The sequence below is a fragment of the Callithrix jacchus genome, chromosome 14 (assembly GCF_049354715.1).
Source record: "Callithrix jacchus isolate 240 chromosome 14, calJac240_pri, whole genome shotgun sequence".
NCBI lineage: Eukaryota > Metazoa > Chordata > Mammalia > Primates > Cebidae > Callithrix > Callithrix jacchus.
The window spans coordinates 41,227,228-41,243,340 of record NC_133515.1 but is presented as its reverse complement, the minus strand read 5'-3'; the positions used below and the strand labels follow the sequence as shown (position 1 = coordinate 41,243,340).

Sequence of the window (16,113 nt, the reverse complement as noted above, 5' to 3'; positions counted from 1 at the left end):
GGAGGGCGGGGCAGTGAGTAGGCCAGGTCCCCCACACCAGAGTCCTGAAGCCAGTTAGGCCATCTCTGGCATTGGAGACAGGCAGCCCAGGGCCCTGTGGTGGTGAAACTTAGGTATTGGTGGGCAGGCAGGTGGGCAGTCAGGCAGGCAGGCCTGGAGCTGCCCTGCTCACTGTCTTCGGTCTGGCCGCAGGACTCAGCTGTGCTGGACCAGTCGGCCAAGTACTACCACCTGACCCACGATGAGCTCATCAGCCTGCTCCTGCAGCGAGAGCGGGAGCTGAGCCAGCGGGACGAGCATGTACAGGAGCTGGAGAGCTACATTGACCGGCTTCTGGTGCGGATCATGGAGACCTCACCCACGCTGCTGCAGATCCCTCCGGAACCCCCCAAATAGCCTTCCTCACCCCACCCCCAGGAGGGTTGGTGTGGACCTGCTGCCGCCTGCCCTCTGTCCTGCTGAACTCTCATCTGTCCTGAGAGTGTGGCGGGGCATCATCTGTCCTGCCTCATCACTCCTTGCTCCCCTCTCCTGTGTCAACTGGGGCTGCTGGAAGGGGGGTGCTCTGGATTCCCTCTGGAGGCATCAGGTTCTGTGCACAACTTGCTTGTCTTTGGGAGCCCTGGATCTTTCCCACCTGCCTATTTTGAAACTCTTCCCCCCAAGACAGAGCAGGGGTGAGCTGTAGCTTGATGCGGTATGTGGAACAAGGCTGGTTGCTAGCACATACTTTATTATGCCGCAAGGATGGTCAGCCATTTCTTCCCACAGCCAAACTCCCATCCCCTTCATTTTCCTCCAGTCTCTGGATGGGCTTCTAGTATTACTGGGACAAGGACCACGCTGCCTGTTGGTGAGTTATGGGCAACCAGGGTGCCTGCTCTTCAGCCTCACACCCATTCCCCTGAGGGCAAGGAGCCTGTGTGATCTGGGCCAGTCTCTGCTATGTCCTGAGTCTGTTTCAGTCTCGACCTGTCTGTCGGGTGAGTGCTGTGTGGACAGAGGTAGATGATGTGTGTTCTTTAGGTTGCTCCCTACCTCCTCTGACCTTCCACAAGTGTCACATGGGAATGTGTGGGGTGCAGGGGCAGGTGCAGGGAGAGCTCCTTCTTGTTTTTTGAGCTCTTGCCCACCTCCAACATCTAGGTCCCTGCAGGCTGGGGCTTGGGACTGCTTATGTTTTGGGGATCAAGCCTCCGTGTCTATTCTTGTTGCCTGTCCAGATGCCAAAACTCTGTGTTGCTGTAGGGTTTGAACTTTTGGAAACCAATTAAAATGTGCCTTTTGTGGGCAGGGTCAAGAGCCCTTGGATGTTGACCTCTCCCGCTGTGTGGTGTCCCCCTCCCACCTGTTGAATACATAGGGATGGCTCTCAGGGCCCTGGGAATGAGAATGGGTGGCCCTGCTGTGTGCTCTTCCCCTCTCCTAGAGTTAATCTCTTGGTCTGCCAAGTTACTGCTCCCTCAGCCTTCCTGCCATCTTCCTGTCTCTCAACCCCAATAGGAGGATCCCAGGATAAAAACTACTGCTGGGCAAGTGGGCAGGCAGGCCTAGGGATGCCCTGCTGACTCTCATTTTGTCTGGCCTCAGAACTTAGCCATGCTAGACCAGTCAACTTGCCTGTAAGTGGGAGGTCCCACTATATCATTGGGAGACACCTATACTTAGGAAAAAGCTTCTGTTGCCCTCCCATCCATCTACTAAGCTGCTGTCCCAGCCTGTCCTTCTGTCCCAGGACCTTGCCTGGTGTGGCTGCAGTGCACTTTGAAGTGAAGTGTCTGTCCTTTGGCCCAGCCCCTAGTTTGCTTGTAGAAAATACGGCAGGTTGGCCGGGTGCGGTGGCTCACGCCTGTAATCCCAGCACTTTGGGGGGCTGAGGCGGGTGGATCACGAGGTCAAGAGATCAAGACCCTGGTCAACAAGGTGAAACCCTGTCTCTACTAAAAATGCAAAAATTAGCTGGGCATGGTGGTGCATGCCTGTAGTCCCAGCTACTCGGGAGGCTGAGGCAGGAGAATTGCTTGAACCCGGGAGGCGGAGGTTGCGGTGAGCAGAGATCATGCCATTGCACTCCAGTCTGGGTAACAACAGTGAAACACCGTCTAAATAAAAAAAAAAAAAAAGAAAGAAAATATGGCAGGCTTCCCCAAGGCATCTGTAAGGAAACTTGGTGGCTTGGGCCACCCTGAATTAGCAAAAATGGGGGGTGATGAGGTACTGAAGGAGGATACTTACGGCCTAGTGAGGAGGCAAGAGCTCATCTGCGACCATCGCTTCTTCAGGAGAGGGCCTGTGGGCTTGCTTGGAAGGCCTTGGGTAGACACAAGCCCTCTGGGTGATGTCTGTTTGCTGCAAGGATGGAGCAGAGGTGCGCCACACATGGAGGAAAGCCCCTGTAATGTTACTCATCAGAGCTGAGAAAAGTGTCCACTAGTCCCCAGGGCTTCAGTCATGCTTTTTGGCGGTCATTGGGCATTAAAGAAGTAAGTATCTTTTCTGAGAGAGGGGGATTCACCCACCTACTGGGTATTCATCTGGGCTTTATTCAGTCCCATCCCTGGCCCTGACCTTTGATTGTGGGCCTCCCTAATGCCCAGGGCATGGATGTCTTCAGAGGAGTTTTTGAATTGAAGCCCATGGTCCTTGTTGATGTTTCTTCTAGCCACACTTGGAGGAGAGTGGGCAGGGAGCAGGCATGGTTCTGATTTGCTGTTTGTCTTCCTACTTGTAACTCCTGTTTATAAAGAGCTTGTTCTTCATGTTTTAAGCACTTTATGAAGAATAAAACATTCATGTACTGCATGTGGCTCTTGTGTTCCTGTTTTGGAAAGAACAGGTACAGGAGGCTGCTGTGGGAGAAGGCACCTTAAATCCAGGTGATGAGATTCTTGGATGACACTGTCCCTGCCCTGACATCAGGGGGCAGTAGCACAGTGTTGCCCAGTAGCCTGAACTGAGTCTTTTCTTACTCCCAGGATACCCACATTTCTTGGGCACTTAAGATGGTCCCATTTATTGGTAATACAGAGGGTAAAAAATAGATTCCTATTCTCAAGTTGCATGGTCTAACGGGGGAATATAAGACAGAGATCTAAAATACAAATTGTTCTTCAAAGCTAGCTAGAATCTCCCTCCAACTTTATGAAAAGTGTTTCTTGTGGTTCAACTACTAGAGGATGAAAAACTTTGCTACAGCTCATGCAGTGTCCAGAAGCACTGGCAAACATGAGCCAACTCTGCATGTCACCTTGAGACTGAGACCCAAAGTAGGGTTTCCTAGAGTCAAGACCAAATATTTCTACTGTCATCTTGGGTAGAACAGGCAGCTCCCCAACTCCCCCAGCCTGGGCCACGGATCAGGTAATCCAGCTGGGAATATTCAGTTAATCCATTCTGCAACTGTGTGTGTTTATTATCCATGTTCGTGCTTACTTCACAATCTGTAGTACTCCCGCTTACCTAATGCCCTCCCCACCCACCAGTCCCAAGTTCTCCTGCTCAGGAATTAGGTTTAGGAGGGATCTTCCTTGGTTTGCCAGAGAAGGTGAAGGCTGCCAGGGCCCTAAGTCCCCACTGATGAACTCACAGCCAACACATATTTGAGTCTGTACTGTGAGCTCTCTTATGTCTGGCTCTGAAGACATAGTGAATTATAAAATCACAGTCCCTGCCCTGTGAACCTTACAGTAAGAAAGACTGTCTAAAATAGTAAGTAATCGTGAATGCAAAAGATAAGTGCTGGGTGCCATGGAGCCTGTATGGGATTTTGTGGAAGCAGAGTGATAGACTAGGAAATGCAATGTTTAGGCTGAAGCCAGAAAGAGAGCCAGCATCAGGTGAAGATTTAGTCTTCTGGTTACAGAATGTTAAGGGGTCGGAGGGGGAGGGGCAGGCCCCAGTATGCTCCAGGAACTGAGTGTCAGTCAGGGTAGCTGGAGAGCACAGGCGAGTAGGCAGGGTGGCGATGGAGGAAACTAAGAGAAGGTTCCGCAGTGCAACTCCCTGCAGAAAGCCTTCTGATGTTAACCCTACTCCGCCTGGAGTCTTTGCCCATCGGGTGCAGGTCGGGCCCGCTCGAATGGGACCCTACTGGGCTGCCTGGCCTCGGGAGCGACGGCCACGGCAGCAACTTTAACTTCCGGGGGCAGGTAAGCAGCGAGGTGTAGCCCGTGGTCCCCTGTGGGGATCTCAGCGTCGACAGGAACACCATTTCTGGGCTGCCGACCTTGCACCTTGCAACGCGGGCGGCGGGCACCGAGACCTCTCTGTTCGGCCGCATCTCCGCAGTCTAGCGTTGTAAGCGCCATGACGCGAAAAACTACACTCCCCACAACCCCTTGCGCAGCTCTCGCTGCGGTTGCTTAGGGCCAATCGGGAGAGGCAGCTGTGGCGGGGGCCGAGGAGGGACATTTTAAAAGGGCCGGAGATTGCGGGCGTCAGTGGCCATGGCGGATACAGCGACTACAGCACCGGCGGCGGCAGCTAGTGCCGCTAGCGCCTCGAGCGATGCACCTCCTTTCCAACTGGGCAAACCTCGCTTCCAGCAGGTGAGGACCGGGCTGTGGTTTGCGGGCCAGCGGGTGGCAGAGACAGGGCCAGCAAACTCCCCGCCAAAGTCCCCTTCAGTCCCAGGGTCTCCCACCCGCGGCTAGCGGAGCCTGCAGCTAGCGCATGGGGGGGGGAACCTCGGCCACAGCCACCCCATTCCCATTGGTCAGTAGGGCGGGCTCGGACTCCCACTCTATCTTCCCATTGGCTTTTGGCGCCGTCATTCCCCGGCTGCCCGCGCCCTCTAGCCTTTCCCGCCCGCGGCGCCCTGTGATTGGCCGCCGCCGGCTGCGGTCAGGGTCCCGAGCGCCCCGCGCCGAGCGGCTGCTCAGGGTCTCTCCCGGCTGTGTGGCTACCCGCCCGGAGCGCAAAGTTCTAGTCCGGCCCTGGATGGGAAGTTGGCGTGGCCGGGATGCCTTCTAACTTTTTTCTCCGGTGGGGACTGACGTTCCTTTCGAGCTGCTGGCGGAGCCGCCGGGCAGCGTCTCGCCCCGCGGTCATCCCCCAGCCCTGGCCCCCAAGCCGGGCCCGGCGCGCGCGGCGGGCTTGGGGGCGGGTGCCGAGACGAGAGGCGGCCCGGCGACCCCCGTGCCCGCGCCCCCTCGCGGGCTGAGGATTCGCTGACGCAGCCGGCCGGCCGCTGCCCTGCGGGGATGCAGCCCGGGCGTGCGGGGGAAACGCTGTGTCATCCCCTGAGGCCGCCCTCCCTTCGAGGGGCTCGGGAGCCCCCCGCCCCATCTCTCCCTTGCTGCGTCCTCTGCACAGGTCTCCCGCGCCTGGGCCCTTGCACCGCGGGGCACTGGCCCTAGGCAGACCCGCTGGTGCTCTTCGGGGCACGGCGACAGGGGTTCTTTCCCTCCGGGACCCCCTCTGGGTCGTCGCCGACTCGGTCTTGGTCTGCGGAGGCGGGGGTGGAACGCCGAGCCTGGGCGCCTAGCTGGGCCCGGAGCCCGAGAGGAGCCGCTCCCGCGCCCCAGACCCTCGGGCTCGCTAGCCTCCCGCACCAAGGAGACGGAGTTTATTAGGAAACGGACAGAGAGACCGCTGAAGTGAACCGGGGATTGCCAGGGGTGGGCGGCAGCCCAAGCGGCCAGAAAAGAACTTTGCAGGAAGAAAGGAAATTGTGCAAAGGTCGGTGCGGTGGCTTTTTTTTTTTTTTTTCTCAAATCGTGGTGGTTGAAGGGGGACAGGTTCCAGCAAAAGGGGGCCTCGAGCTTCTCTAATAATTAGGGAACTTGACTCCTGAGCCGTCTGAAAAAAAAGTCCCCAGTGTTTCTTAACAGGACTTTAATTCCTTTTAAAAGTAGGCCATCTCAGCATGTAGGTATCCAAGGCGAGACTGGCATCTTCCTTCCAGCATAGGAGGCCATCTAGGGTGAGATTGTTGGGATGCACACCTCTTGGCCAGCACACGTCTTTGGCCACCCTGCGTGGGATCCTCATAGCTCTGCATACAGTCTGCCCTGTGGTCCTCTAAATGTTTGCTGTGTGATGACTTGGTTTCCTCAAACCCCTTGCAGGCCTCTTGCCAGAAGGGGTTGAACTTGCCCTTCTCTGCCTCTGTCTTACCCTGATAGAGGCAGGTTAGGCATATAGTAATGTGCCGAGTAAAAGATTTGTGAGGTTTTTTTTTTTTTCCCCTCCAGGTGTCTTTTATCTGTATGTGGCACTTGGGACATTAAGTTAACCAACAGACATTTATCAAATATGTCTTAGTGGCTTAGATGACTGAGCCCTTTGCTGTGAGCATTGCTCTAGAGCCACAGATAAACATATGAGGTTACCTTGTTCCTGCAGCGATTGCGGTACTTCTTTTTGGCACCGCTCTTGAAGGCAGTAAAAGTATTTGTTTTATCCACTTTTGAAGCTCCCTCCTCCATCATAGTGACCTGCATAAAGCACATTACATGTGATTCATCCATGTTAAGGATCTTCTCTTTCCTCCACACCTGCTCCTCCTGTATGGCTCCCTGGCTCTGCAAGCAGCCCAACTTGCCACCCAATCAATGCAGTCAGAAACCTGGGAGCCGCCTGTGTTCTTTCCTTCTCCCCCACCCTCTAAATGGAACCAGAGACCCAGTGATCTTACCTCTTACACAGCTCTCAAGTCCACCCATCTCTACTGCCAGAATCCTGGACCAAGCTCTCGTCGTCTATTTCCTGGGCCACTGCAGTAGCCTCACAACAGGTCTTCCTACTTCCATTCTGGCCCTCTTCCAGCGCCTCCTCCCTTCCGGAAGGCAGTGTCCCAACAATACAGATCTGATCAAGGGACCCCCCCACCCCCTTGCACATTTAAGTACCCTCCAATGGCTTCCCCTGGTTCTGAGATAAAGACCTCACTTCTGAAGGGGCCCGAAAGTGTGCATGGCCCACCCCACTGACTACTTCTTCCTTAAATCACATCATCCACCCACCCACCCACCCATACCTTGCACCCTCCCTCACATCACATGGGCTGCTTTTCAGCCTCTGAACCCACCATGTTTCCTCCCACCACTGGGCCGTCTGCTTGGAACATCACCTCTTCCTCTGTCCCAACTCTTGTTCCCACTCCTCCTCATCCCTGGTGTATCCATGAAGCATCACTTTCTTGGAGAAGCCTACTGCCACTCCCAGGTTGAATTTTTGACTGTTCCCTTACTGCAAAGCACCTATCTTGGTGTATACATTGATTTGTGATGATTATTTCCTTGCCATTTGTGTCTCCCTTTCAACTATGGACTTTGTGGAAGTGAGGGCTGTGCCTGCCTTCACTCCATGTTGACTCTCCCAAGGCTCAGCACAGTGCCTGGCAGTTAAGAGGTGCTTAATGAAAATTTGTTGTATACATGAATATCTTGGAGACAGTTCAGTAGGGCTTTGCAGACTTAAATTAAATTGACTTGTAAGATTGTGATTGGGGAGGTGGGCCAACTTTTTTCCAAATTCTCCCTTAGGGATCTTATAAAATTGCAGCCAAGTGGGGGCATGTTTGACAGTGTAAGATTCATCAGTGCTGAGACACCCCAGAGTTGGAGTGTCTCCTAGGAGGTGAGTCTGAAGACACAAAGGTCGGCCACATATGTGCTGGGTTGACGAGCTCTTTTAGGGTCCATCCTACATCTCTGTGTCCTGCCCTGGCATGTAATAGTTGTGTAATATGTGCTCATAGTACCTTGTGCTGACCTGACAGAAGCCTGCTTCAAGGTGGTTGATAATCCAGGGTTCATTCCTATTACCCATGCCAGGGACATGACTCTTGTTCCCCAACTAATCTCACCACTTTCTGCAGGATTTGGCTCCAAGGTCTTTCCTTATTCCCTGGAGTCACTCCAGAATTCTTCTTTACTTCCTCAAGGGTCTCCCTGTGCAAATGGACAGGGGGAGGAAGAGGGTGGAGGGTGTGGAGGATCAGAGGGTGAAGAAAGATGATGGGTGTTGGTCTGTGACCATCTTTCTCCCCATAAGATGGTGACGATAGCCAAGAATCATTCCATCCTTTTTGTGTATTATTCAGTTTTCACAACAACCCTGTGAGGCAGATGTAATGATCTTCATTTTATGTGTAATAAAACTGCAGCACACAAACAGATTAAGTAAATTCCCAGTCAGTCTGGCTCCAGAGTTCATGTTTGTTGGTTTATTTATTTGTTGTCAACTTTTTATTATTTTACAAACATATAAGTTTACAAACATATAAATCTGGAGACAGTTGTCAGTGAACCCTTATGCACCCATCATCCAGTTTTAGCAGTTGCCAACTTAAAGCCAACCTTGTTTCATCTATACACCCAACCCGCACAACTTATATCAATGAATTATTCTGAAGCAAAGCCCAAGCATCTCATCATTTCATTGAACCTATTAGTAGGTGTCTCTTAAAAAATAAAGACTCTTTACTTAGCTTTTTAAAAATAAACTTTTTTACTTTGGAATAATTTTAGACTTACAGAAGTCAAAAGACAATAGAGAATTCCTGCCTAGCCCTCATCCATTGTCCTCTATTATCGTCTTGCATTGCCACAATACATTTTTCAAAACTAAGAAACTAACATTGGTATGTTATCATTAACTACACTCCAGACTTCGTTGAATTTTACCGTTTTTTACATTAATGCCTCCTTTCTGTCCCAGCGTCCCATCCAGGAACATGATTTGCATTTAGTCATCATGTCTCTTTAGCCTCCTCTGGTCTGTGACAGTCATAGTACCTGGGAGTTTTTCCCAGACTTTGCTTGTTTTTCATGACCTTGACAATTTTGGAAGATTTTTTGTAGAGTGTCCCTCAACTCGAGTCTGCCTACTGTCTTGCTTTTGGGTAGACCAGAGTTATGGTTTGGTTTTGTTTTGTTTTGTTTTGAGACTGGAGTCTTGCTCTGTTGCCCAGACTGGAGTGCAGTGGTGCGATCTCCGCTCAGTGCAACTTCTGCGTCCCAGGTCCAGGTGATTCTCTTGCCTCAGCCTGCTGAGTAGCTGGGATTACAGGCACTAGCCATCACACCCAGCTAATTTTTGTATTTTTAGTCGAAACATGGTTTCACCATGTTGGCTAGTATGGTTTCAATCTCGTGATCTGCCCCCATTGGTCTCCCAGAGTGCTGGGATTATAGGCATGAGCCACTGCGCCTGGCCTCAGAGTTATGGGTTTTGGGGTAAGTATATCACAGAGGTGAAGTGCTCTCTTTATCATATGATATTGGAGGGTTTTTTGATTCATTTAACATAACCATACCCTTAAAACACTTAAAATTATTATTTCTTTTTTCTCTTTTTTAGAGACAGGGTTTCTGTCTGTCACCCAAACTAGAGTGCAGTGGAACAGTAGGGCTCAAGCAATCCTCCGGCCTCAACCTCTGGGTTAGCCACCATGCATGGCCATATTTATATATATTTTTTTGTAGAGACAGGTGTCTTGCTATTTTGCCCAGGCTGGTATCAAACTCATGACCTCTAATGATTCTTCTGTTTCAGCCTCCCAAAATGCTGGGATTTACAGGCATGTAAATGAGCCACTGTGCCTGGCCCATTAATTCTTAATATCATCAAGTAACCAGTCACTATTTATATTTCCTTGATCATCACATAATTTATTTGTAGTTGGTTTGTTTGACTCAGGATCCCATAAGCCCCACATATGATTACCTTTGAGTATCTCTCTTTTGTATCTTTTATTTATTTTTTTGGAGACAGAGTCTCTGTCACCCAGGCAGGAGTACAGTGGTGTGATGTCAGCTCACTGTAACCTCCGCTTCGGGGTTCAATTGATTCTCCTGCCTTAGCCTCCTGAGTAGCTGGGATTACAGGTGTATGCCACCCCACCCAGCTAATTTTTGTATTTTTAGTAGAGATGGGGTTTTGCCATGTTGGCCAGGCTGGTCTCAAACTTCTGACTTCAGGTGATCCCCTCACCTCCATCTTTCAAAGTTCTGAGATTACAGGCATGAGCCACTGCACCTGGCCTTTTTTGTAATCTTTTAATCTGTTTGTTCTGTCTTCCTCTTTTCTCTTTATATTTGTTGAAGAAATGGTTGTTTGTCCCTGTAGAATTCCCTCCTTCTCAGTGTAGCTGGTGGCATCTCTGTGATACTGGTTAGCATGTTCCTTTGTTCCTTGTGCATTTAGCTACTACCCCAAGTGCCTAGTCAAAGGGAAGAGAGGACAATACAGCACCCAGGGAACCTCTGAGAGCTAACTTTGCTTTTTTTCCTCTTCCTTTCTGCTCATTTACTCTCCTGAACTCACTGTTTTCCCTTCTGGCCCAGACACCATGTTTACCAAGTTGGGGCCTCAGGACAGGAAACAAACACACATACTTTCTTCCATTTGTGTTTCAGTCCATTTATAAATTGTTGTCCAGGGCCAGGCGCGGTGTGTCTCATGCTTGTAATCCCAGCACTTTGGCACTTTGGGAGGCCAAGGCGGGCAAATCACTTGATGCCAGGAGTTAGAGACCAGCCTGGCCAACATGGTGAAACCCCATCTCTACTAAAAATAGAAAAAATTAACTGGGCATGGTGGCAGGTACCTGTAATCCCAGCTACTCAGGAGGCTGAAGCAGGAGAATTGCTTGGACATGAGAGGCGGAGGTTGCAGTGAGCTGAGATCATACCATTGCACTCCACCCTGGGCAACAAGAGCAAAATTCCATCTCAAAAAAAAAAATTGTTGTCCAAGTGCAGTGGCTCATGCCTGTAATCCCAGCACTTTGGGAGGCCAACACAGGAGGATTGCTTGAGGCCAGGAACTTGAGACCATCCTGGACAATATAGTGAGACCCCATGTCTACAAAAATTTTGAAAACCAATTGAGCGTGGCAGCATGCCCTTGTAGTCCCAGCTACTTGGAAGGCTGGGGCAGGAGGATCCCTTGAACCCAGAAGTCTCAAGCTGGAGTGAGCTGTGATTACACAGCTGTACTTCAGCTGGGCAACAGAATGAGACCCTGTCTCAAAAAAAGAAAGAAGGAAAGAAGTTTTTTTAACAACTTCTGGCAAGATGTGGTGGCTCTGCTTGTAATCTCAGCACTTTGAGAGGTGGAGATGGGCAGATCACTTGATCCCAGAAGTTTGAGACAAGCCCAGGCAACATGGTGAAACCCTGTCTCTACAAAAAATATAAAAATTAGCCCTGTGTGGTGACACATGCCTGTAGTCCCAGCCACTACAGAGGCTGAGGTGGGAGAATCACCTGATTCCAGAAAGTAGCGGTTGCAGTGAGCTGTGTCATGCCACTGCACTCCAGCCTGAGTGACAAAGTGAGACTGTCTCAAAAACAAAAATTCCTTGCTCCTTTGGAAGTCTCATTTATCTGCTGAGATGACTGGGGGTATGAGTGTGCTGGGGACCAAGGCCTAGTTGAGCAGAGCAGGCTGGTTCCCCATGGATGCCTCTGGGACATGGAGAGCTTGCTGGGCAGAAAAATGCTTTCTTCACTTGAAGGTTGGAAGGTTTTTGTGGGCTGAGAGTTGGGAGGCAAGGGGGAAATTTCTCATAGTTTGCTTGAAATAAAGTTCTAAAATCATAGTACCCTGCAGGTAGTTATGTATTCTGATAATTTTCTTCCTATAGCTGAGACCGTGAGTTTTTTCTAGTGCTGTTCTTGGGCTGGTTTGTGCAGTGAAGAGGGGTCATCATTTCCAAGAGTCACACTGGGGAAGTTTTAAAATAGGCACTGATGCCTGGAGGCCACCTCCAGAGCAATAGAATCAGAATCCGTGGGTGTATGGCCTGGTTTTTGAAGTACCCAGGTAGTTCAGGGTGCAACTGATTCAGGACCTGGGCTGGCCCAGTGCCTCTGCTTTGGGCTGTAGGTTCAGTGAGTATATTATTCTTAATCCTGAAGAGCAGTAATTTGGAGGTCTGGTGTGTGTAGTTGGGGGGCAGTGTCAGCCTCTGGGATATTTGTCATCAGCTGCTGCTCCCAAGACCTGGTCTCCCTGGGGGGCCTGCAGATGGGAGAGAGCTGGCTGGTGGAGGTGGGAAGGCAGCTGCTGCCACAGGCCCTAGGCCCCTGCTGAGAATTAGCTGACTCACCTTTCTTGTGAAGGGAAAGAGAAGGAATCACTTGGCTGACTCATTCTTCCTGCAAAGAAAAAGGGGAGGAAAATCATCCACTGATTGTGTGATTGGGTAAAGATGGGAGTTGAATTTGGGAGGGAGGCTCTACATTTTAGACGATTGAGAAAATGAAAATGAACTGCCACTGAGAAAGTAAAAATCTTCCTTGCCATTCATCTGGCAGGGAGGACAGACACAGCCAGCTGCAAAGAAACAGTGTTTCTCACAAGAGCTATAAAGTATGGGAACAACCTTCTTCCAGTAACCACCTCTTTCATATTCCTGTCTCACTCTGTAAGGTCCTAGACTGCCAGGAACTTTGCTGTTTAAATCATATCATTAGGAATGAACCGTCCACCTCTTGATTGGCAGGTCCAAGTCACTCTGCCTCAGAGAATCGACCCACAGCTGCAAATAAGGGGTTCCTGGTCACAACATTTCTCATTACTCTTAACTTTATAGTTTTTAAGGAAACAAGACTATGAGTCATTGGTCCAGACCTATGTTGACTCCACACAGTCTTGCTTTCCTTGGAGCCTGTTGAAGCACTGCTTCATTTAAATTTTACTGTCTTCCTTAAATTCTATGCTAACTATTTTTTTCTTTGTTTGGCAAGGCACCCCATAATTCCTCTGCTGTGTGCCCTTCTTAGTTGAATGAGTCAGTAAATCTGACTTTGTCAGACTTTACCCTTGTTGTCTCTATAGTGGGTAGAGGGGGTGGGTCTTAGGCCAACGTGTGCCTAACATTTCCAACTCAGAATATCTTTCTTGAATCTCAGTCCAAGTGTTTGCTGAAAAATTACATCTGGAAGGCCCTTTAAATATCTCAGACTAATATAATCAATACAGAGTTTTTATCTTCTTCCCACTTAATCTGTATGCTTCTTGCTGTCCCTATTCTGGTTAACAAACATTCGTGTCTCACTAGAAAGCTAGGCATTATCTGTGGATGCTCTTCCTCATTTCCCTACAGTCAGTCAGCCTTGCTACGTCCAGGACTTAGCACAGTGCTGGGTACACAGTAGGCCCCCTTGGTACTGGGTTGAATGGTGAATGAAGGAAGAGACCACAGGAGTCTGGTGCAGCTTCTGATCCTAAGCTTCATGCCTTCATCCTCTTGCATTTACCCTCCTCCTCTGTTAGGTAAACTCATCCACCCCCTGGTCCCAGCTCCACTGGGATACTTCCTTGACTCACACTAGGAAGACATAAGATGAACTCTGTGTGTCCCCAGTACACTTTGTGATGCTTCATTTAAGCTCTGATCAGTGTTTTGTAGTTATTTATTTGTTTATAATTATTAGTCTGTCTTGATGGGCTTTGAGTTCTTTGAAGGCTTGTTCATTTGGTATCTCCTGAGCCTAGCTCATTAGGAGTTTCTAGATGTCTTTGGAGCAAAATGCTTTATCTGGGAGTCTCCCCCAGTAGCTGTGGTTGAAAGCGACACAAGAAGTCTGGCAGGGCTGGGACAGGATGAAGACCATGCCAACTGCAGGACAAGTTTCTGCTGGACCATCTTCAAGAAGTTGCTTTGCTCAGGCCATTCTCCTTGCAGGTTCTCTCCTCTGTCCCTGCTCATCCTCTTCCCTCCTTGGATCACTAGCTGCCATATTGCTATCCTTTCCTAATCCTGTCCTCCCTTCAAAGCCCAGCCCACCTCTACCACACCCAGAAGCCTTGAGGCCATTGGCTGCTCATCAGCCCACTCATGCATTCCTGTGGCTGGAGACCCTTCTTTTCAGATATGTAAGGAGACTTGGAACCAGGGAGGATAAGGAAGGAATATTCAATAGCCCATGTCCTTCAGGAGCTCATAATCAAGTATAATACTTAAAATTATCAGTTCATATTTTACTTTATTTATTTTTCTTTTTTGAGACAGAGTCTCACTCTGTTGCCCAGACTGGAGTGCAGTGGCACGGTTTCGGCTCACTGGAACCTCTGCCTCCTGGGTTCAGATAATTCTCCTGCCTCAGCCTCTCGAGTAGCTGGGACTACAGGTGCCCACCACCATGCCTGGCTAATTTTTGTATTTTTCTTTTAGTAGAGACAGGGTTTTACCATATTGGTCAGGCTGGTCTTGGACTCCTGACCTCAAGTGATCCACTCATCTCAGCCTCAGAAAGTGCTGGGATTACAGGTGTGAGCCACCATGTGCAGCCTTTACTTTATTTTATATTATTTTTGGAGGCAGGCACTTGCTCTGTCACCCAGGCTGGAATGCAGTGGCATGATACTTGGCTCACTGCAGCCTCAAACTTCTGGGCTAAAGTGGTCCTCATACCTCAGCCTCCTAAGTAGCTGGGACTACTTACCACCATGCCTGGCTAATTTTTAAAATTTTTTTTTAGATATGGGGTCTCACTGTGTTGCCCAGGCTGATCTCAAACTCCTGGGCTCAAGTGATCCTATCATTCAGCCTCCCAAGTAGCTGGGACTATAGGAGCAAACTTCTGCATTTTGCTTTAAATACATATTTTTAAATATAGTATCATTTCTGTGTATTATGTATAATATTGATTATTTCAAAAGCAATTTACAGACTTGGAAATATAAATCATATATAAGCCTATTACCCAGAGGCAATCTGTTAATATTTTAGTATATTTTCATTTAGCTTTTTTGAAAATACAATTTTTACCTTTTTATTTTGGAAAATTTCAGTCTTACGGAAACATTTCAAGAAGTAAAAGGTAAACTTCCCTCTACCCTTTGCCTAGACAACCAATTTTTAGCATCTTATCACATTTCCTTTATTATTTTCTTTGTCTACAGGTAATCATAAAGTCTGGACACATAGCAAATATACAGGCTATCATCAGGACATCTTTAATCTGTAAATAAATGAAATTATAGTACCTACATATCCAGATTTTATGGCTGCTCTGTATTTTTACATGTTATTTTTCTTCAACTATTTACGAATAGGCTGTGTTCATTCATTTCCTAATACATCAGCTATATCTCCTTTTTTTTTTTTTTTTTTTTTTTTTTTCTGAGACGGAGTCTTGCTTTGTTGCCCAGACTGGAGTGCAGTGGTGCAATCTTGGCTCACTGCAACCACCACCTCCCAGGTTCAAGTGATTCTCTTGCCTCAGCCTTCCAAGTAGCTAGGATTACAGGCATGTGCCACTGCACCTGGCTAAATTTTGTGTTTTTAGTGGAGAAGGGGTTTCACCTCTTGGCAAGTCTGGTCTTGAATCCCTGACCTCAGGTGATCTGCCTGCTTTGGCCTCCCAAAGTGCTGGAATTACAGGCGTGAGCCACTGTGCTTGGCCCAGCATATATTTCTTAAGAATAAGGACATTCTCTTATATAACTACAATGTAGTAATTACATTCAGGAGATTTAACATGGATACAACACTTTTATTAACCTATGGCCCATATTCCACTTTTGTCACTTGTTTCAGTCAGTAATGCTCTTGAGATCATTGCCCCCCTACTCCAGGAACCAATCCCAAGTCACACAATGCATCTAGTTCTCTCTTTAGTTTCTTCAATGTGGAACTGTCTCATTCTCAGTCTTTCTTTGTCTTTATGACATTGACGTATTTGAAGAGCAAAACCAATTAATTTATGGAATGTCCCTCAATTTGGGTTTGTTTTGTTTTCTCATGATTAGATTCAGTCCCTTTGGAATATTTGAGTGATGCTGTGGACTTCTCAGATTATCACATTTGGAAGAACACACCATGCCATCTGCCCTTTATTGATCCTTTTAACATGCCCCCATCATTTTTGGGTGGTAAGACTTCGTTGCTTTCTGGTGCAACAAAATGTACCAGTTTCATCTTGTACCCTCCCTTCTCCAGCCTTCAAATCAGCTCCTTTCATAAAGAACCCTGGTCCCTATTAGTGGACCAGGATCTAGATGTCATTTGGTCTTTTAGTTTTTCACTTAGTATCTGTCTAGCTCTGTTTATCTGCTTGTTTATTAAGTTGGAATCACACTGCTTATATGCATTTCATAAAATTATAAGCATTATTCCATGTCATAAATGTTTGAAAACATAGTTTTAAAGGC

The 16,113-nt window shown here is 48.6% G+C and overlaps 2 protein-coding genes and 1 long non-coding RNA gene across 12 annotated transcripts in view; 2 read left to right on the top strand and 1 right to left on the bottom strand.

Annotated features, from left to right (window-relative positions):
* RAB11FIP5 (RAB11 family interacting protein 5) overlaps nucleotides 1–2,802 on the top strand; it is a 39,981-nt gene extending 37,179 nt beyond the window's left edge. For all 4 annotated transcript variants that reach the window (XM_008980515.5, XM_008980513.5, XM_035272278.3 and 1 more), the window contains one exon: nucleotides 193–2,802. In XM_008980515.5, coding sequence (XP_008978763.1) covers nucleotides 193–396 — 204 coding nt within the window. In that variant the 3' untranslated portion in view covers nucleotides 397–2,802. The remainder of the gene's footprint in view (nucleotides 1–192) is intronic.
* Nucleotides 2,803–4,441: 1,639 nt separating this feature from the next.
* The window catches only part of SFXN5 (sideroflexin 5), a 128,615-nt gene continuing 116,943 nt past the window's right edge, over nucleotides 4,442–16,113 (top strand). For 5 of the 7 annotated variants that reach the window (XM_054245301.2, XM_035272285.3, XM_035272286.3 and 2 more), the window contains exon 1: nucleotides 4,442–4,547. In XM_054245301.2, the coding sequence (XP_054101276.1) occupies nucleotides 4,446–4,547 (102 nt within the window). In that variant the 5' untranslated portion in view covers nucleotides 4,442–4,445. Of the gene's footprint in view, nucleotides 4,548–4,818; nucleotides 5,680–16,113 lie in introns of those variants that run through there. The other 2 variants (XM_078349071.1, XM_035272288.3) reach the window with 1 other exon arrangement.
* On the bottom strand, nucleotides 5,819–6,720 carry LOC103787886 (uncharacterized). The gene is made up of 3 exons (XR_004733511.3): nucleotides 6,638–6,720; nucleotides 6,333–6,437; nucleotides 5,819–5,918 (listed from the first exon to the last, which is right to left on the bottom strand). It is a non-coding gene; the product is annotated as an uncharacterized LOC103787886 (long non-coding RNA).